The sequence below is a fragment of the Haliotis rufescens genome, unplaced genomic scaffold (assembly GCF_023055435.1).
Source record: "Haliotis rufescens isolate VD_foot unplaced genomic scaffold, xgHalRufe1.0.p SCAF_9, whole genome shotgun sequence".
Classification (NCBI taxonomy): Eukaryota; Metazoa; Mollusca; class Gastropoda; order Lepetellida; family Haliotidae; genus Haliotis; species Haliotis rufescens.
The window spans coordinates 37,456,711-37,473,776 of record NW_025964383.1 but is presented as its reverse complement, the minus strand read 5'-3'; the positions used below and the strand labels follow the sequence as shown (position 1 = coordinate 37,473,776).

Sequence of the window (17,066 nt, the reverse complement as noted above, 5' to 3'; positions counted from 1 at the left end):
TTATATATTCCATCCAAGTAGCCCGGGCTAAACCGCGGGTTAAATATTTCATACAAGTACCCCAGGCTAAACCACAGGTTATTTATTTCATACAAGTACCACGGGCTATACCCAAGGTTATATATTCCATACAAGTACCCAGGGCTAAACCCTAGGTTATATATTCCATACAAGTACCCCGGGCTAAACCCCTGGTTATATCTTCCATACAAGTACCCTGGGCTAAACCGTGGGTTATATATTACATATAAGTACCCAGGGCTAAACCCCGGGTTATATATTTCATACAAGTACCCGGGGCTAAACAGTGGGTTATATATTCCATACAAGTACCCCGGGGTAATATATAGTTGGGATATCTGTAGATCAATCACAGAGTCCATTAGTGGGTCCATTATATATATATATATATATATATATACACATATAAACTCTTGCCAAAGTGTCTGTGACACAAGCCATTTCTTAGTATTGCATACTGAGTTATATTTCTACTTCAACTACTTACATAATGTACATTGTATGTGTGAAAATGTTATGTAGAAGCTGCTTCCTTATTTCAGTTATAACTCATAGGACTAATGTGAATAGCTGGACATCGTCAGGGACACGTGGGATCGACCCCTCCCCGTCTGATGGAAGGACGTTCAACGAAGGGTGAAACCACGTGACTCTGGCCAGCTCGTGTACAGAATGCAAGACTTGTACCGTGACATCCATGTTATGAATTAGAAGTCAGAAGTCATTCACTCGGTTGTCTGCCCAAACATGTAATATGAAGAACAGCATGTTGTGTCTCACATGGTGTTTTGTAAAACCACAGACAATTATTAATCAGTAAAAAGCTCGATCGCGCTTGTGTTACAGGGGTTTCAACCCATATCCCCTTGAGTAGAAAGCGTTTTCACATAAAACGAAGTAACAAAATGGCCGCGGTCAGCCCGATGATTGAGTCGACATGTTAAAGTATTTCCAGCTCACGCGTTGATCACATGGTGCAAGAATAGCCGTGCCAGACATCCTGATTGTAGGGCGCTTCTCACACTAAGGACGTATGTTCATGGGATATACGACCCTTTGAAAAAAATATTGTTTCTCATGACTTTTATGTATTATTCCTTGAGTAGTTATGTGAAGCCACATTGACTGAGTGAGCGAGTGAGTGGATGTGTGAGTTGTATGTGAGTGAGTGGGCGAGTGAGTGGGCGAATGAGTTGATGAGTAATTTGTGTGTGAGTTGTGTGTGAGAGTGAACAGATGAGTGAGTGAGCGAGTGACGATTGAGTAGATGGGTTCGTGATGGGTAAGTTGGTTGTGAGTGAGTGAGTGGGCGAGTGATTGGATGGGGGAGGTTTGAGTGAGTGGATGAGTCAGTTGTGTGTGGGTGGGCGAGTGAATAGATTAGTGAGTTGCGGGTGAGTGAGTCAACCAGTAAGTGGATGAGTGAGAGGATGGGTGAGCAAGTGGATGGGTAGATGACGTATCGGTCTGTGGGTGAGTGAGTGGATGAGTGAGTTGTGTATTTCAGTTGTTTTAGAGGTAAGGTGTAGTGAAATGGGGATTAAGGTCGCGCTCAAGATTATTGCACTTATATACCGACGTGTTTGTGTGTGTGTGTGTGTGTGTGTGTGTGTGTGTGTGAGCAAGCCCGGACTAATGCCGTTTTCATAGTGCTAGTCCACTGAGATAACATGCCACAGTTTATCATGAATACCCAACTCAGACACAGTAAGCTGACTCCGAGCCAACCAATCCTTCTTTGATCCCCAGGTAGCGTAACAACAAGTACCATCTTTGAACGCCGGAAAATTGAACCCCGACTTTCCGCTCTCCGGGCAGACGCTCTATCACTAGGCCACGCAGGTGGTCAATTTGTTTAAGAAGAAAACGCACACGCGATCGCCGAAGTGAACTTGCTGCCATACTGGCTTATGTTTGCAAAATTAAGCCAGTTATGAGGCACCGGTTACGTCACAAATATTTCACACTCGGCTGCGATACATACATACCTGAATACTTATACATTTTAGAATAAAAAGACATACTGTCTATCACATATAAATGGTCTAGATAAAACTTGTATATACCTCAAGCCATCCACCCGACTTGATGTTGTCACCTTCACCCCAGGACCGTACTCCGATCCCTTGCATACAGGAATGTGCAGGTAATTATTAAAACGAGAGTTGGGGAATTAGCTCGCTTGGCAGAGGTACTTCTGCACACGACCAACCCACACAACAACACAAGACCTGAGTGAATAGACAGTCAGTTTATTAGACAGCCACAGAGTCTTATATATAATCAGTCAATTAGAAATGTTTACAATCAATTATTAGAGAATGTTTACAATCAGTAATAGAAGTACATATATGTGAAGAACATTAGATGAACATGATATAGAATCATTACACAAGATACATACTGCATAAGTCATATTCATATTCCAAGGTACACAACGTAATACAACAGTTTACATGTGATTGAATTGTATATACCCGACAAACTCTAACTTATACATACCCGAGTAGGTATTCACACAAGATACATTCAGTTAAGCCACAATGCATATTCCAAACGGTAAATTAACATATTTGGCATAATCTGTACACAGAAGTAGTACAATGGAAATAGCTAAGATATACACACAAGTATGACATTTTCAGTTACCAATTAAACATACAGGTATTGCCAATGTTAAGAATTAACATAGTACAAGATAGTAAGGTTTCTTACCTGAGTGAATAAACAGTCAGTTTATTAGAAAGCCACACACTGATTTCTGACTGTCTGTCGTCCGTATTTATACCTATTCTAGCTATAACAGATAATCTCATTTCTCAGCGCGTTGTTAGAATGTTTAATTCACACACGGCAGATAATTCGTGCAGCTCAGACAATGTTATTCTCTGGATATTCACAGCCACGTGTTGACGCTAAACTAAGTCCGGTAAACACCATGTGAAATACTGTGTTCTGCTAAAAAAGTAGCCATAAAACTGTCAATGCTCGATTGAAAACATTTGAAATGCCCAACATTATTATTTGAACAACTTGTGTCACTCTTGTGGTCTGACTATTACAAAGCCTGTCATTCTTCAGGCAATAACCAATATATCATATGTTAGTTTGTTTCTTGTTCAACGCCACACTCAGCAATGTTCCAGCTATATGACGGTGGCCCGTAAATAATAGCGTCTAGGCCAGACAATCGAGTGATTGATATCACGAGCATCGATCTATGCAATTTGAAGTCAACCACTTCACCGAACATGTTAGTCGCCTCTTACAACAGCATGGGTTGCTGAAGACTAATTTTAGCTCGGATCTTCACATAAGCTGCGACAATAATAATAGGTTTAAAAAGTGAATAATTTCATACTTTAAAGTTTACACTGTTCTTTCATGCTGATTGGCTGAATGGTTAGTCACGTGATCAGATATTTGGAGTTCACACACCTGTGAACGGACAGAAAAGCTCACACGATGTGAACATTTTTTTGTGAAATTGATCCTGTGAACTTTTGCCAGAACTTCTTTCCAAGATTTCCCCGAATTTTCGATCGGTGTTAACAATTCACTTGTTTTTCTTTTTTCTTTTTAATCACTGCATTTATCAGAAATATAATTAATTTAGTATTTTTCGTCTGCTGCATGAAACAAAATGGATTGTCCTTACGGTGATTTGTATATGGAATGGCTATCTATCAATACCAATAACGCAAGTGAAGAAAAAGAATTCTGTAAACTTACTGAGGTGAGCGAAATTGATTTATTGACGGATATTGACTTTGATGCCTTGTTTTCGGAAATGACAGGAATTTAGCACCAAGGCAATTGCAAATGACATCAATGTTGTACCCTGATCAGATGTGGCCGTCGACACAGATCAAAGCGACTGCTCCTGATCAATCCCAAACTAAAACCTGATTCACATTCGTATCAGAAAAAACCCTACAAGATTTTGAGAAACCAAGACACAGCAAATCTACAATTAAAAACACTAAATTAATAGGCTCTGAAAATGTTCAATGGTAAGCCAAATAAAATTAATCTAGCTTTTAAAAATATAAGACATAAAAAAGGTAAGGAAAGAAACTTGAAATAAAAAAATAATAATAATAAACTTGCTTCGATCTAGAGATCTACCCGTTTTACCGATTGGTCATCGGAGACGGTTGGTTTGTTGTTTAACGCCGCACTCAGCAATATTCCAGCTATATGACGTCAGTCTGTAAATAATCGAGTCTGGACCAGACAATCCAGTGATTACTATCATGAGCATCGATCCACGCAATTGGGATACGGTGACATGCATCAACCAAGTCAGCGAGCCTGTCCACCCGATCCCATTAGTCGCCTCTTACGTCAAGCATAGTCGCCTTGTCATCGGAGACGAGAAAATGCCCGTTGACGGAACTACTAGTCCGGTTTCTGAGTTGGTCGACCTCCTTCGTGTGCGTATTCTAGGCCGAGAAGCGGCGGCACATGAGGAAGGACGGGGCACAGAAACGAAGCTGACATCAGGTAAGCAAAGTATTACAGCATACACGACAAATCCCAAGCTCCAAATATAACACACCTTGACCTTGAAAAGTAACACAAAACACGCGAGTTTCAGAGCACGCCGTTCAATCCCCACCAGTTCACATTCCACAAGGCGCTTGTGAAACTTAGACACAGTTTAATCAGCGCTTTTAAATCGTTCACACTTCAATGAACCCATCCAAACTGATCTTCAATTCTTAAATACATGTGTAATCTACAGGCAAGTGAAGTGAAATAAAGAAATCTGTTGTCAATCTTGTGCTCTCGGACGCATGTCATGATCAGAGAACCACATACTGTGTCATAGTTTAAGCTGCTACAAAAACATCCTGATGATGAAACTATTAATGTTTGGATTCAAAACAGTTATAATTCACAGGCAAGTGATGTGAAAAGAAGAAAATTGCTATTTGAAACATTTTTTTGTAAAACTTCACTTCACTCATTTTCATATCACATCACTCTCAAAACATCACACCGTGTCTCATGTTGGAAGTCACTACAGCAATAATTTCAACATAAAGATACTCATGTGAGAATTCTAAATACTTTGTAAACACTGGAGAACCCTCTCGTGCAGCAAAACATCACATTTAGCAAACTTCGTTACTTTTTGTGAACATGAAATAACATAGAAACCAGACGCTTATATGTCCGCTTCTCTCAGTTAGTACACGTAATTGAAACAGCTGATATAAATCTCTCAGTTACACCAGATACCATACAATAATCTGTTATATGGTCTCTGGTTACACTGATAACTTCAAACAGTCTCATGTCTTGTTTATTTCCTATGTCAGCGCGTCATGAATCAGTGACATCTTGGTGCCAGTGATGGCGATGTTGTCCCCGCTGATCAGCTCCATGTTGACAGTACAGACACCTGACGGCGGCACACTACACACGGGGTACAGGTCTTCCCCGAACCTCTCATCAAACTTCCCTAAAACAATCCCTCTGTTGAGATCGATGAAGGCCACTCTGCCCCTCCCCACATCCAGCACCACGCCATAGTGGAGGGTGGCCTGTGTGCCGGGAGTGAGGGACATGGTGTTCTGGTGACACTTGCCCCGCTCCTCCTCCCGACACACCGTGGTACAGAAACTCCCCCCGTGTCTGTCACATCTCGCTACACTGACACACCAGGAACGACGCTGTAGAGAAACATACATCTCACTGTCCACCTGTCCTGCCTCCATCACCCCAATCTCCAGGACATACGGCCACCCTACGTCCACCTCCCGCAACCTTGACCTTGTCTCCCAGTATCTGGGTGTGTTGTATACCGGGATGAGAGCGGGGTGGGGTGGAGAAAGGGGGATGGGGGTGGAGGCACAGGTCCCTATATACTCCTGTAGCCTGCGCCTGTCATGTGACCATGTGTCGGGCTCCCAGTTGACCAGTTCACCGTCTGTAGTTACGTGGCAGTATGTTGTGTTGGCTCGAGCGGCGTCTAGATGTAGTTTAGGACCTGGAAATATAGATGGTGTTTGTTGTATGACGTGTTTATTTACTGTAGATGACAAAGTCGGACATTTGTTGTGAATCTCGGGAGGTTATCTGTAAACAGCCCGCTGAATGTTCGACTGTGAGTTTCACCAGTTTGTCAATTCGGTCTTTTGTGTGACTCATAGTGGAATAAATATACTGTAAAACTATATGTATGTGAATTCTAAATGAATTTTATACAAAGTTACATGGTTTGATAAACAAATAAACATCAAATAAAACATTTTTTGACAAACTTTTGTTCCGCCCTTTTGCTGTGATATGGAAGTCAGACGTCAAGGCTCTTTGCAGAAATATTTACACAATTTCATGTTTAAACTACCACTGTGTGAATTCTAAACTCCTCTTGTACAATATAAAATACAATGAAACAGAAAACTAAGTCAAGTGAAGACATTTTGACATTTGTCCAGACAACAGACAACACATGACCAGATAACTTCTATGTCCGCTTCAGTCACTTTCACAGTCAGCACGTCACACGGGGCGGGGAGGCTGTGCCGTGTCCTGGCGGGGAATGGCGGGATGTGCCGTTATAACTACACGTTTGGGGATTCTAAATGATTATTACACATAACTACACTGACTGATACATGAATAAACACCAAACCTATATATTTCTACATTTGTTTTATCAACGTTGTTTTGTCAATCTATCTAGATTGATGTGTTATAAAACAGACGGTTTGATTGTAAAATAATACATCACATTCATATCGCCTGATTCAACCTATCTCTGAGATGATATTTGTTTGTACTAATGTGTTTGTAAAGAAAGTAGCGACTGTGCCAGGTCATACATATTAACTATTGCAAACAAGTTCATTTGCTTAGTACCATCGCGAATGTATTTTTTGTTACTCTCTTCTGATGTGTTTCACGTTTCACCTCTTCATATATGTTTACACACATAACAATAATAATATCAAATTACGTGTTTTAAGAGTTGCTTATTAACACAACATATTTATTTACATAAACGTTTAATAAACTCATGTTCACATTTATAGTCACCCCTATACAAAGACGCATATATCTGGGGAGGAGACAATAATTATAGTCACTCCTATACTAAGACGCTTATATGTTAAGGGGGGGGGGGGGGGGGGGGGGGGGGGGGATTAATTAATTATACTCACCCCTATACAAAGACGCTAATATCGGGGGGTTGAGGAGGTATGCTGTTAATAATGATAGTGTCCCCTATACAAAGAGTGAGTGAGTATGGTTTTACGCCGCTTTTAGCAATATTCCAGCAACATCACGGCGGGGGACACCAGGAATGGGCTTCACACATTGTATTTATGTCGGGAATCGAACCCGGGTCTTCGACGTGACGAGCGAACGCTTTAACCACTAGGCTACGCGACCCCCCCCCCCCCCCCCCCCCCCCCCCCCCACACACACACACACACACCTCCTATACAAAGACGCTAATATTGGGGGGTGGAGGGGGAACGGTGTTAATAATGATAGTGTCCCCTATACAAAGACGCATATATCTGGGGAGGAGACAATTTATTATAGTGCCAACTATACAAAGTGGCATATATCTGGGGGTAGCAATAGTTGTTGTCATCCCTACACAAAGACGCTTATATCTGGGGGTGACAATTATTTTAGTGCCCACTATACAAAGACGCATATATCTGGGGGTAGCAATAATTGTTGTCACCCCTATACAAAGACGCATATATCTGGGGGTAGCAATAATTGTTGTCATCCCTATACATAGACGCTTATATCTAGGGGTGACAATTATTATAGCCATGAGTTTAAAATGTCATTACCTTCACAGTGTAGTTTGTTGCAGACCTATATATTCTTATACATGCAAATATAAAGCAGGTGAAAGATCAAATTGCACTCATGAGCGAGAAGAATTCCGTTCCCAGTTACTGATAACAGATGAAGATGGTGACGTCACTTCCTGAACGCAATATTTGCAGTTCATGGGTTGAGGGTATTTATCATCATATACACCTCTCAACAGTTGATAGGGACACTGAGATATCTTACACTGTGACGACATTCAGAGATCAACAACTTAGTGAAATGAGCATAGATCCATTTTGAGCGACGTAAACAAATACCCGATTGTCTTTGTGGATTCAAAATAACAAATAACAAGAGCCTGTAGTGCTTGCACTTGTGGACACTAGGTATGCACTCAACGATCAACTCATAGTGTAAAACCAAAACCGTGATCGCAGGGGTGGGGTTGTTGTTTGTCAGAAAGGCATGTTTGTTCAGATATTAAAACCAGAGTCGTCATATCCTGTCAGACATTTGCGACGGAAGACATGGCAGTAAACACGAGGCAGGAAATCTTGCAAGAAACAAGCACGTTGCTACAGTTAGTTTGAACACCTGAACGACCTGCAACATCGCCGACTGTGTGAAATGTATGTGTGTATAACAACCTGCAACATCGCCGACTGTATGGAATGTTTGTGTATGTAACCAAGTGCAACATCGCCGACTGTATGAAATGTATGTGTGTGTAACCAACTGCAACATCGCCGACTGTATGGAAGGTATGTGTGCGTAACCACCTGCAACATCGCCGACTCTATGGAATGTATGTGTGTGTAATCACCTGCAACATCGCCAACTGTATGGAATGTATGTGTGTGTAACCACCTGCAACATCGCCGACCGAATGGAATGTAAGTGTGTCACCATCTGCAACATCGCCGACTGTATGGAATGTATGAGTGTGTAACCACCTGCAACATCGCCGACTCTATGGAATGTATGTGTGTGTAACCACCTGCAACATCGCCGACTGTATGAAATGTATGTGTGTGTAACCAAATGCAACATCGCCGACTGTATGAAATGTATGAGTGTGCAACCAACTGCAACATCGCCGACTGTATGGAAGGTATGTGTGTATAACCACCTGCAACATCGCCGACTCTATGGAATGAATGTGTGTGTAATCACCTGCAACATCGCCAACTGTATGGAATGTATGTGTGTGTAACCACCTGCAACATCGCCGACTGTATGGAATGTATGTGTGCGTAACCACCTGCAACATCGCCGACTATATGGAATGTATATGTGTGTAATCACCTGCAACATCGCCAACTGTATGGAATGTATGTGTGTGTAACCACCTGCAACATCGCCGACCGAATGGAATGTAAGTGTGTCACCATCTGCAACATCGCCGAGTGTATGGAATGTATGAGTGTGTAACCAACTGCAACATCGCCGACTGTATGGAATGTGTCTGTTTGTAACCACCTGCAACATCGCCGACTGTATGAAATGTATGTGTGTGTAACCACCTGCAACATCGCCGACTGTATGAAATGTATGTGTGTGTAACCAACTGCAACATCGCCGACTGTATGAAATGTATGTGTGTGTAACCAACTGCAACATCGCCGACTGTAGGGAAGGTATGTGTGCGTAACCACCTGCAACATCGCCGACTCTATGGAATGTATGTGTGTGTAATCACCTGCAACATCGCCAACTGTATGGAATGTATGTGTGTGTAACCAACTGCAACATCGCCGACTGTATGGAAGGTATGTGTGCGTAACCACCTGCAACATTGCCGACTCTATGGAATGTATATTTGTGTAATCACCTGCAACATCGCCAACTGTATGGAATGTATGTGTGTGTAACCACCTGCAACATCGCCGACCGAATGGAATCTAAGTGTGTCACCATCTGCAACATCGCCGAGTGTATGGAATGTATGTGTGTGTAACCACCTGCAACATCGCCGACTGTATGGAATGTATGTGTGTGTAACCACCTGCAACATCGCCGAGTGTATGGATTGTGTATGTGTGTGTAACCTCCTGCAACATCGCCGAGTGTATGGATTGTGTATGAGTGTGTAACCAAATGCAACATCGCCCACTGTATAGAATGTGTGTGTGTAACCACCTGCAACATCGCCGACCGAATGGATGTATGTGTGTGTAACCGCCTGCAACATCACCGAGTGTATGGAATGTGTGTGAGTGTAACCACCTGCATCATCACCGAGTGTATGGAATGTGTGTGTGTAACCACCTGCAACATCGCCGACCGAATGGAATCTGTGAGTGTGTAACCAACTGGAACATCGCCCACTGTATGGAATGTGTGTGTGTAACCACCTGCAACATCGCCTACCGAATGGAATGTATGTGTGTGTAACCACCTGTAACATCGCCGACTGTATGGAATGTGTGTGTGTGTAACCATCTGCAACATCCCCGACTGAATGGAATGTATGTGTGTGTAACCACCTGCAACATGGCCAAATGTATGAAATGTATGTGTGTGTAACCACCTGCAACATCGCCGACTGTATGGAATGTATGGGTGTAACCGCCTGCAACACCGCCGACTGTATGGAATGTGTGTGTGTGTAACCATCTGCAACATCGCCGACTGTATGGAATGTATGTGTGTGTAACCACCTGCAACATCGCCGAGTGTATGGAATGTGTGTGTGTGAAACCATCTGCAACATCGCCGACTGTATGGAATGTATGTGTGTATAACAACGTCCAACATCGCCGACTGTATGGAATGTATGTGTGTGTAACCACCTCCAACATCGCTGACTGTATGGAATGTATGTGTGTGTAACCACCTGCAAGATTGCTGACTGTATGGAATGTATATGTGTGTAACCACCTGCAACATCGCCGACTGTATGGAACGTATGTATGTATAACCACGTGCAACACCGTCGACTGTATGGAACGTATGTATGTATAACCACCTGCAGCATCGCCGACTGTAGGAATGTACGTGTGTGTAACCACCTGCAACATCGCCGACTGTATGGAATGTATATGTGTGTAACCACCTGCAACATCGCCGACTGTATGGAACGTATGTGTGTATAACCACATGCAACATCGCCGACTGTATGGAACGTATGTATGTATAACCACCTGCAACATCGCCGACTGTAGGAATGTACGTGTGTGTAACCACCTGCAACATCGCCGACTGTATGGAATGTATGTGTATGTAACCGCCTGCAACATCGCCGACTGTATGTAATGTGTCTGTTTGTAACCCCCTGCAACATCGCCGACTGTATGAACTGCATGTGTGTGTAACCGCCTGCAAGATTGCTGACTGTATGGAATGTATATGTGTGTAACCAACAGCAACATCGCCGACAGTATGAAATGTATGTGTGTGTAACCGCCTGCAACATCGCCGACTGTATGGAATGTATGTGTGCGTAACAGCCTGCAAGATTGCTGACTGTATGGAATGTATGTGTGTATAACCACCTGCAAAATCACCGAGTGTATGGAATGTATGTGTATGTAACCACCCGCAACATCGCCGACTGTATGGAATGTATGTGTGTGTAACCACCTGCAACATCGCTGACTGTATGGAATGTATGTGTGTGTAACCACCTGCAACATCGCTGACTGTATTGAATGTATGTGTGTGTAACCGCCTGCAAGATTGCTGACTGTATGGAATGTATATGTGTGTAACCACCTGCAACATCGCCGACTGTATGGAATGTGTGTGTGTGTAACCACCTGCAACATGGCCAACTGTATAGAATGTGTGTGTGTAACCACCTGCAACATCGCCGACCGAATGGATGTATGTGTGTGTAACCGCCTGCAACATCACCGAGTGTATGGAATGTGTGTGAGTGTAACCACCTGCAACATCACCGAGTGTATGGAATGTGTGTGTGTAACCACCTGCAACATCGCCGACCGAATGGAATCTGTGAGTGTGTAACCAACTGGAACATCGCCCACTGTATGGAATGTGTGTGTGTAACCACCTGCAACATCGCCTACCGAATGGAATGTATGTGTGTGTAACCACCTGTAACATCGCCGACTGTATGGAATGTGTGTGTGTGTAACCATCTGCAACATCCCCGACTGAATGGAATGTATGTGTGTGTAACCACCTGCAACATGGCCAAATGTATGAAATGTATGTGTGTGTAACCACCTGCAACATCGCCGACTGTATGGAATGTATGGGTGTAACCGCCTGCAACACCGCCGACTGTATGGAATGTGTGTGTGTGTAACCATCTGCAACATCGCCGACTGTATGGAATGTATGTGTGTGTAACCACCTGCAACATCGCCGAGTGTATGGAATGTGTGTGTGTGAAACCATCTGCAACATCGCCGACTGTATGGAATGTATGTGTGTATAACAACGTCCAACATCGCCGACTGTATGGAATGTATGTGTGTGTAACCACCTCCAACATCGCTGACTGTATGGAATGTATGTGTGTGTAACCACCTGCAAGATTGCTGACTGTATGGAATGTATATGTGTGTAACCACCTGCAACATCGCCGACTGTATGGAACGTATGTATGTATAACCACGTGCAACACCGTCGACTGTATGGAACGTATGTATGTATAACCACCTGCAGCATCGCCGACTGTAGGAATGTACGTGTGTGTAACCACCTGCAACATCGCCGACTGTATGGAATGTATATGTGTGTAACCACCTGCAACATCGCCGACTGTATGGAACGTATGTGTGTATAACCACATGCAACATCGCCGACTGTATGGAACGTATGTATGTATAACCACCTGCAACATCGCCGACTGTAGGAATGTACGTGTGTGTAACCACCTGCAACATCGCCGACTGTATGGAATGTATGTGTATGTAACCGCCTGCAACATCGCCGACTGTATGTAATGTGTCTGTTTGTAACCCCCTGCAACATCGCCGACTGTATGAACTGCATGTGTGTGTAACCGCCTGCAAGATTGCTGACTGTATGGAATGTATATGTGTGTAACCAACAGCAACATCGCCGACAGTATGAAATGTATGTGTGTGTAACCGCCTGCAACATCGCCGACTGTATGGAATGTATGTGTGCGTAACAGCCTGCAAGATTGCTGACTGTATGGAATGTATGTGTGTATAACCACCTGCAAAATCACCGAGTGTATGGAATGTATGTGTGTGTAACCACCCGCAACATCGCCGACTGTATGGAATGTATGTGTGTGTAACCACCTGCAACATCGCTGACTGTATGGAATGTATGTGTGTGTAACCACCTGCAACATCGCTGACTGTATTGAATGTATGTGTGTGTAACCGCCTGCAAGATTGCTGACTGTATGGAATGTATATGTGTGTAACCACCTGCAACATCGCCGACTGTATGGAATATGTGTGTGTGTAACCACCTGCAACATGGCCAACTGTATGAAATGTATGTGTGTGTAACCACCTGCAACATCGCCGACTGTATGGAATGTATGGGTGTAACCGCCTGCAACACCGCCGACTGTATGGAATGTGTGTGTGTGTAACCATCTGCAACATCGCCGACTGTATGGAATGTATGTGTGTGTAACCACCTGCAACATCGCCGAGTGTATGGAATGTGTGTGTGTGTAACCACCTGCAACATCGCCGAGTGTATGGAATGTGTGTGTGTGAAACCAACTGCAACACCGCCGACTCTATGGAATGTATGTGTGTGTAACCACCTGCAACATCGCCGACTCTATGGAATGTATGTGTGTGTAACCACCTGGAACATCGCCAACTGTAAAGAATGTGTTTGTGTGTAACCGCCTGCAACATCGACCAATGTACGAAATGTATGTGTGTATAATAACGTGCAACATCGCCGACTGTATGGAATGTATGTGTGTGTAACCACCTCCAACATCGCTGACTGTATGGAATGTATGTGTGTGTAACCACCTGCAAGATTGCTGACTGTATGGAATGTATATGTGTGTAACCACCTGCAACATCGCCGACTGTATGGAACGTATGTGTGTATAACCACGTGCAACACCGTCGACTGTATGGAACGTATGTATGTATAACCACCTGCAACATCGCCGACTGTAGGAATGTACGTGTGTGTAACCACCTGCAACATCGCCGACTGAATGGAATGTATATGTGTGTAACCACCTGCAACATCGCCGACTGTATGGAACGTATGTGTGTATAACCACATGCAACATCGCCGACTGTATGGAACGTATGTATGTATAACCACCTGCAACATCGCCGACTGTAGGAATGTACGTGTGTGTAACCACCTGCAACATCGCTGACTGTATGGAATGTATGTGTATGTAACCGCCTGCAACATCGCCGACTGTATGTAATGTGTCTGTTTGTAACCACCTGCCACATCGCCGACTGTATGAACTGCATGTGTGTGTAACCGCCTGCAAGATTGCTGACTGTATGGAATGTATATATGTGTAACCAACAGCAACATCGCCGACAGTATGAAATGTATGTGTGTGTAACCGCCTGCAACATCGCCGACTGTATGGAATGTATGTGTGTATAACCACGTGTAACATCGCCGACTGTATGGAATGTGTGTGTGTGAAACCAACTGCAACATCGCCGACTGTATGGAATGTACGTGTGTGTAACCACCTGCAACATCGCCGACTGTATGAAACGTATGTGTGTATAACCACGTGCAACATCGCCGACTGTATGGAACGTATGTATGTATAACCACCTGCAACATCGCCGACTGTAGGAATGTACGTGTGTGTAACCACCTGCAACATCGCCGACTGTATGGAATGTATGTGTGTGTAACCGCCTGCAACATCGCCGACTGTATGGAATGTGTGTGTGTGTAACCACCTGCAACATCGCCGACTGTATGGAATGTATATGTGTGTAACCACCTGCAACATCGCCGACTCTATGGAATGTATGTGTGTAACCGCCTGCAACACCGAACGACTGTATGGAATGTGTGTGTTGGTGTAACCACCTGCAACATCGCCGACTGTATGGAATGTACGTGTGTGTAACCACCTGGAACATCGCCGACTGTACGAAATGTATGTGTGTATAACAACGTCCAACATCGCCGACTGTATGGAATGTATGTGTGTGTAACCACCTGCAACATCGCTGACTGTATTGAATGTATGTGTGTGTAACCGCCTGCAAGATTGCTGACTGTATGGAATGTATATGTGTGTAACCACCTGCAACATCGCCGACTGTATGGAACGTATGTGTGTATAACCACGTGCAACAACGTCGACTGTATGGAACGTATGTATGTATAACCACCTGCAACATCGCCGACTGTAGGAATGTACGTGTGTGTAACCACCTGCAACATCGCCGACTGTATGGAACGTATGTGTGTATAACCACCTGCAACATCGCCGACTGTATGGAACGTATGTGTGTATAACCACGTGTAACATCGCCGACTGTATGGAACGTATGTATGTATAACCACCTGCAACATCGCCGACTGTATGGAATGTACGTGTGTGTAACCAGCTGCAACATCGCCGACTGTATGGAATGTATGTGTGTGTAACTACCTGCAACATCGCCGACTGTATGAACTGCATGTGTGTGTAACCGCCTGCAAGATTGCTGACTGTATGGAATGTATGTGTGTGTAACCAACAGCAACATCGCCGACAGTATGAAATGTGTGTGTGTGTAACCGCCTGCAACATCGCCGACTGTATGGAATGTATGTGTGTATAACCGCTCTGCAAGATTCCTGACTGTATGGAATGTATGTGTGTGTAACCACCTGCAACATCGCCGACTGTATGGAATGTATGTGTGTGTAACCGCCTGCAACATCGCCGACTGTATGGAATGTGTCTGTTTGTAACCACCTGCAACATCGCCGACTGTGTGAAATGCATGTGTGTGTAAGGAACTACAACATCGCCGACTGTATGGAATGTATGTGTGTGTAACCGACTGCAAGATTGCTGACTGTATGGAATGTATGTGTGTGTAACCACCTGCAACATCGACGATTGTATGGAATGTGTGTGTAACCACCTGCAACATCGACGATTGTATGGATTGTGTGTGTATGAAACCACTAGCAACATCGACGATTGTATGGAATGTGTGTGTGTGTGTGTAACCACTACCAAACTCGACGATTGTATGGAATGTGTGTGTATGTAACCACCAGCAAAATCGACGATTGTATGGAATATGTGTGTTTGTGTTTAACCACTAGCAACATTGAAGATTGTATGGAATGTATGTGTATGTAACCACTAGCAACATCGAAGATTGTAAGGAATGTGTGTGTATGTAACCACTAGCAACATGGACGATTGTATGGAATGTGTATGTATATATCCACTAGCAACATCGACGATTATATGTAATGTGTGTGTATGTAACCAGTAGCAAAATCAAAGATTGTATGGAATGTATGTGTGTGTAACCACTAGCAACATCGACGATTGAATAGAATGTGTATGTATATATCCACTAGCAACATCGACGATTGTATGGAATGTGTGTGTTTGTGTTTAACCACTAGCAACATCGAAGATTGTATGAAATGTGTGTGTATGTAACCACTAGCAACATGGACGATTGTATGGAATGTGTGTGTATGTAACTACTAGCAATATCGACGATTGTATGGAATGTGTGTGTATATAACCACTAGCAACATCGACGATTGTATGGAATGTGTGTGTGTGTAACCACTAGCAACATCGACGATTGCATGAAATGTGTGTGTATGTAACCACTAGCAAAATCGACGATTGTATTGAATGTGTGTGTTTGTGTTTCACGATTAACAACATGGACGATTGTATGAAATGTGTGTGTATGTAACCACTAGCAACATGGACGATTGTATGGAATGTGTGTGTGTGTAACCACTAGCAACATGGACGATTGTATGGAATGTGTGTGTATGTAACCACTAGGAACATGGACGATTATATGGAATGTTTGTGTATGTAACCACTAGCAACATGGACGATTGTATGGAATGTGTGTGTATGTAAGCACTAGCAACATCGAAGATTGTATAGAATGTGTGTGTATGTAACCACTAGCAACATCGAAGATTGTATGGAATGTGTGTGTATATAACCACTAGCAACGTCGACGATTGTATTGAATGTGTGTGTATGTAACCACTAGCAACATGGACGATTGTATGGAATGTGTGTGTATGTAACCACTAGCAACATGGACGATTCTATG

At 43.4% G+C, this 17,066-nt stretch overlaps 1 protein-coding gene across 2 annotated transcripts in view; it reads right to left on the bottom strand.

The window, feature by feature from the left end:
* Positions 1 to 2,257: 2,257 nt before the first annotated feature.
* LOC124124991 overlaps positions 2,258 to 17,066 on the bottom strand; it is a 120,850-nt gene continuing 106,041 nt past the window's right edge. For both annotated transcript variants that reach the window (XM_048390509.1, XM_048390510.1), the window contains exon 31: positions 2,258 to 6,019. In XM_048390509.1, coding sequence (XP_048246466.1) covers positions 5,340 to 6,019 — 680 coding nt within the window. In that variant the 3' untranslated portion in view covers positions 2,258 to 5,339. The remainder of the gene's footprint in view (positions 6,020 to 17,066) is intronic.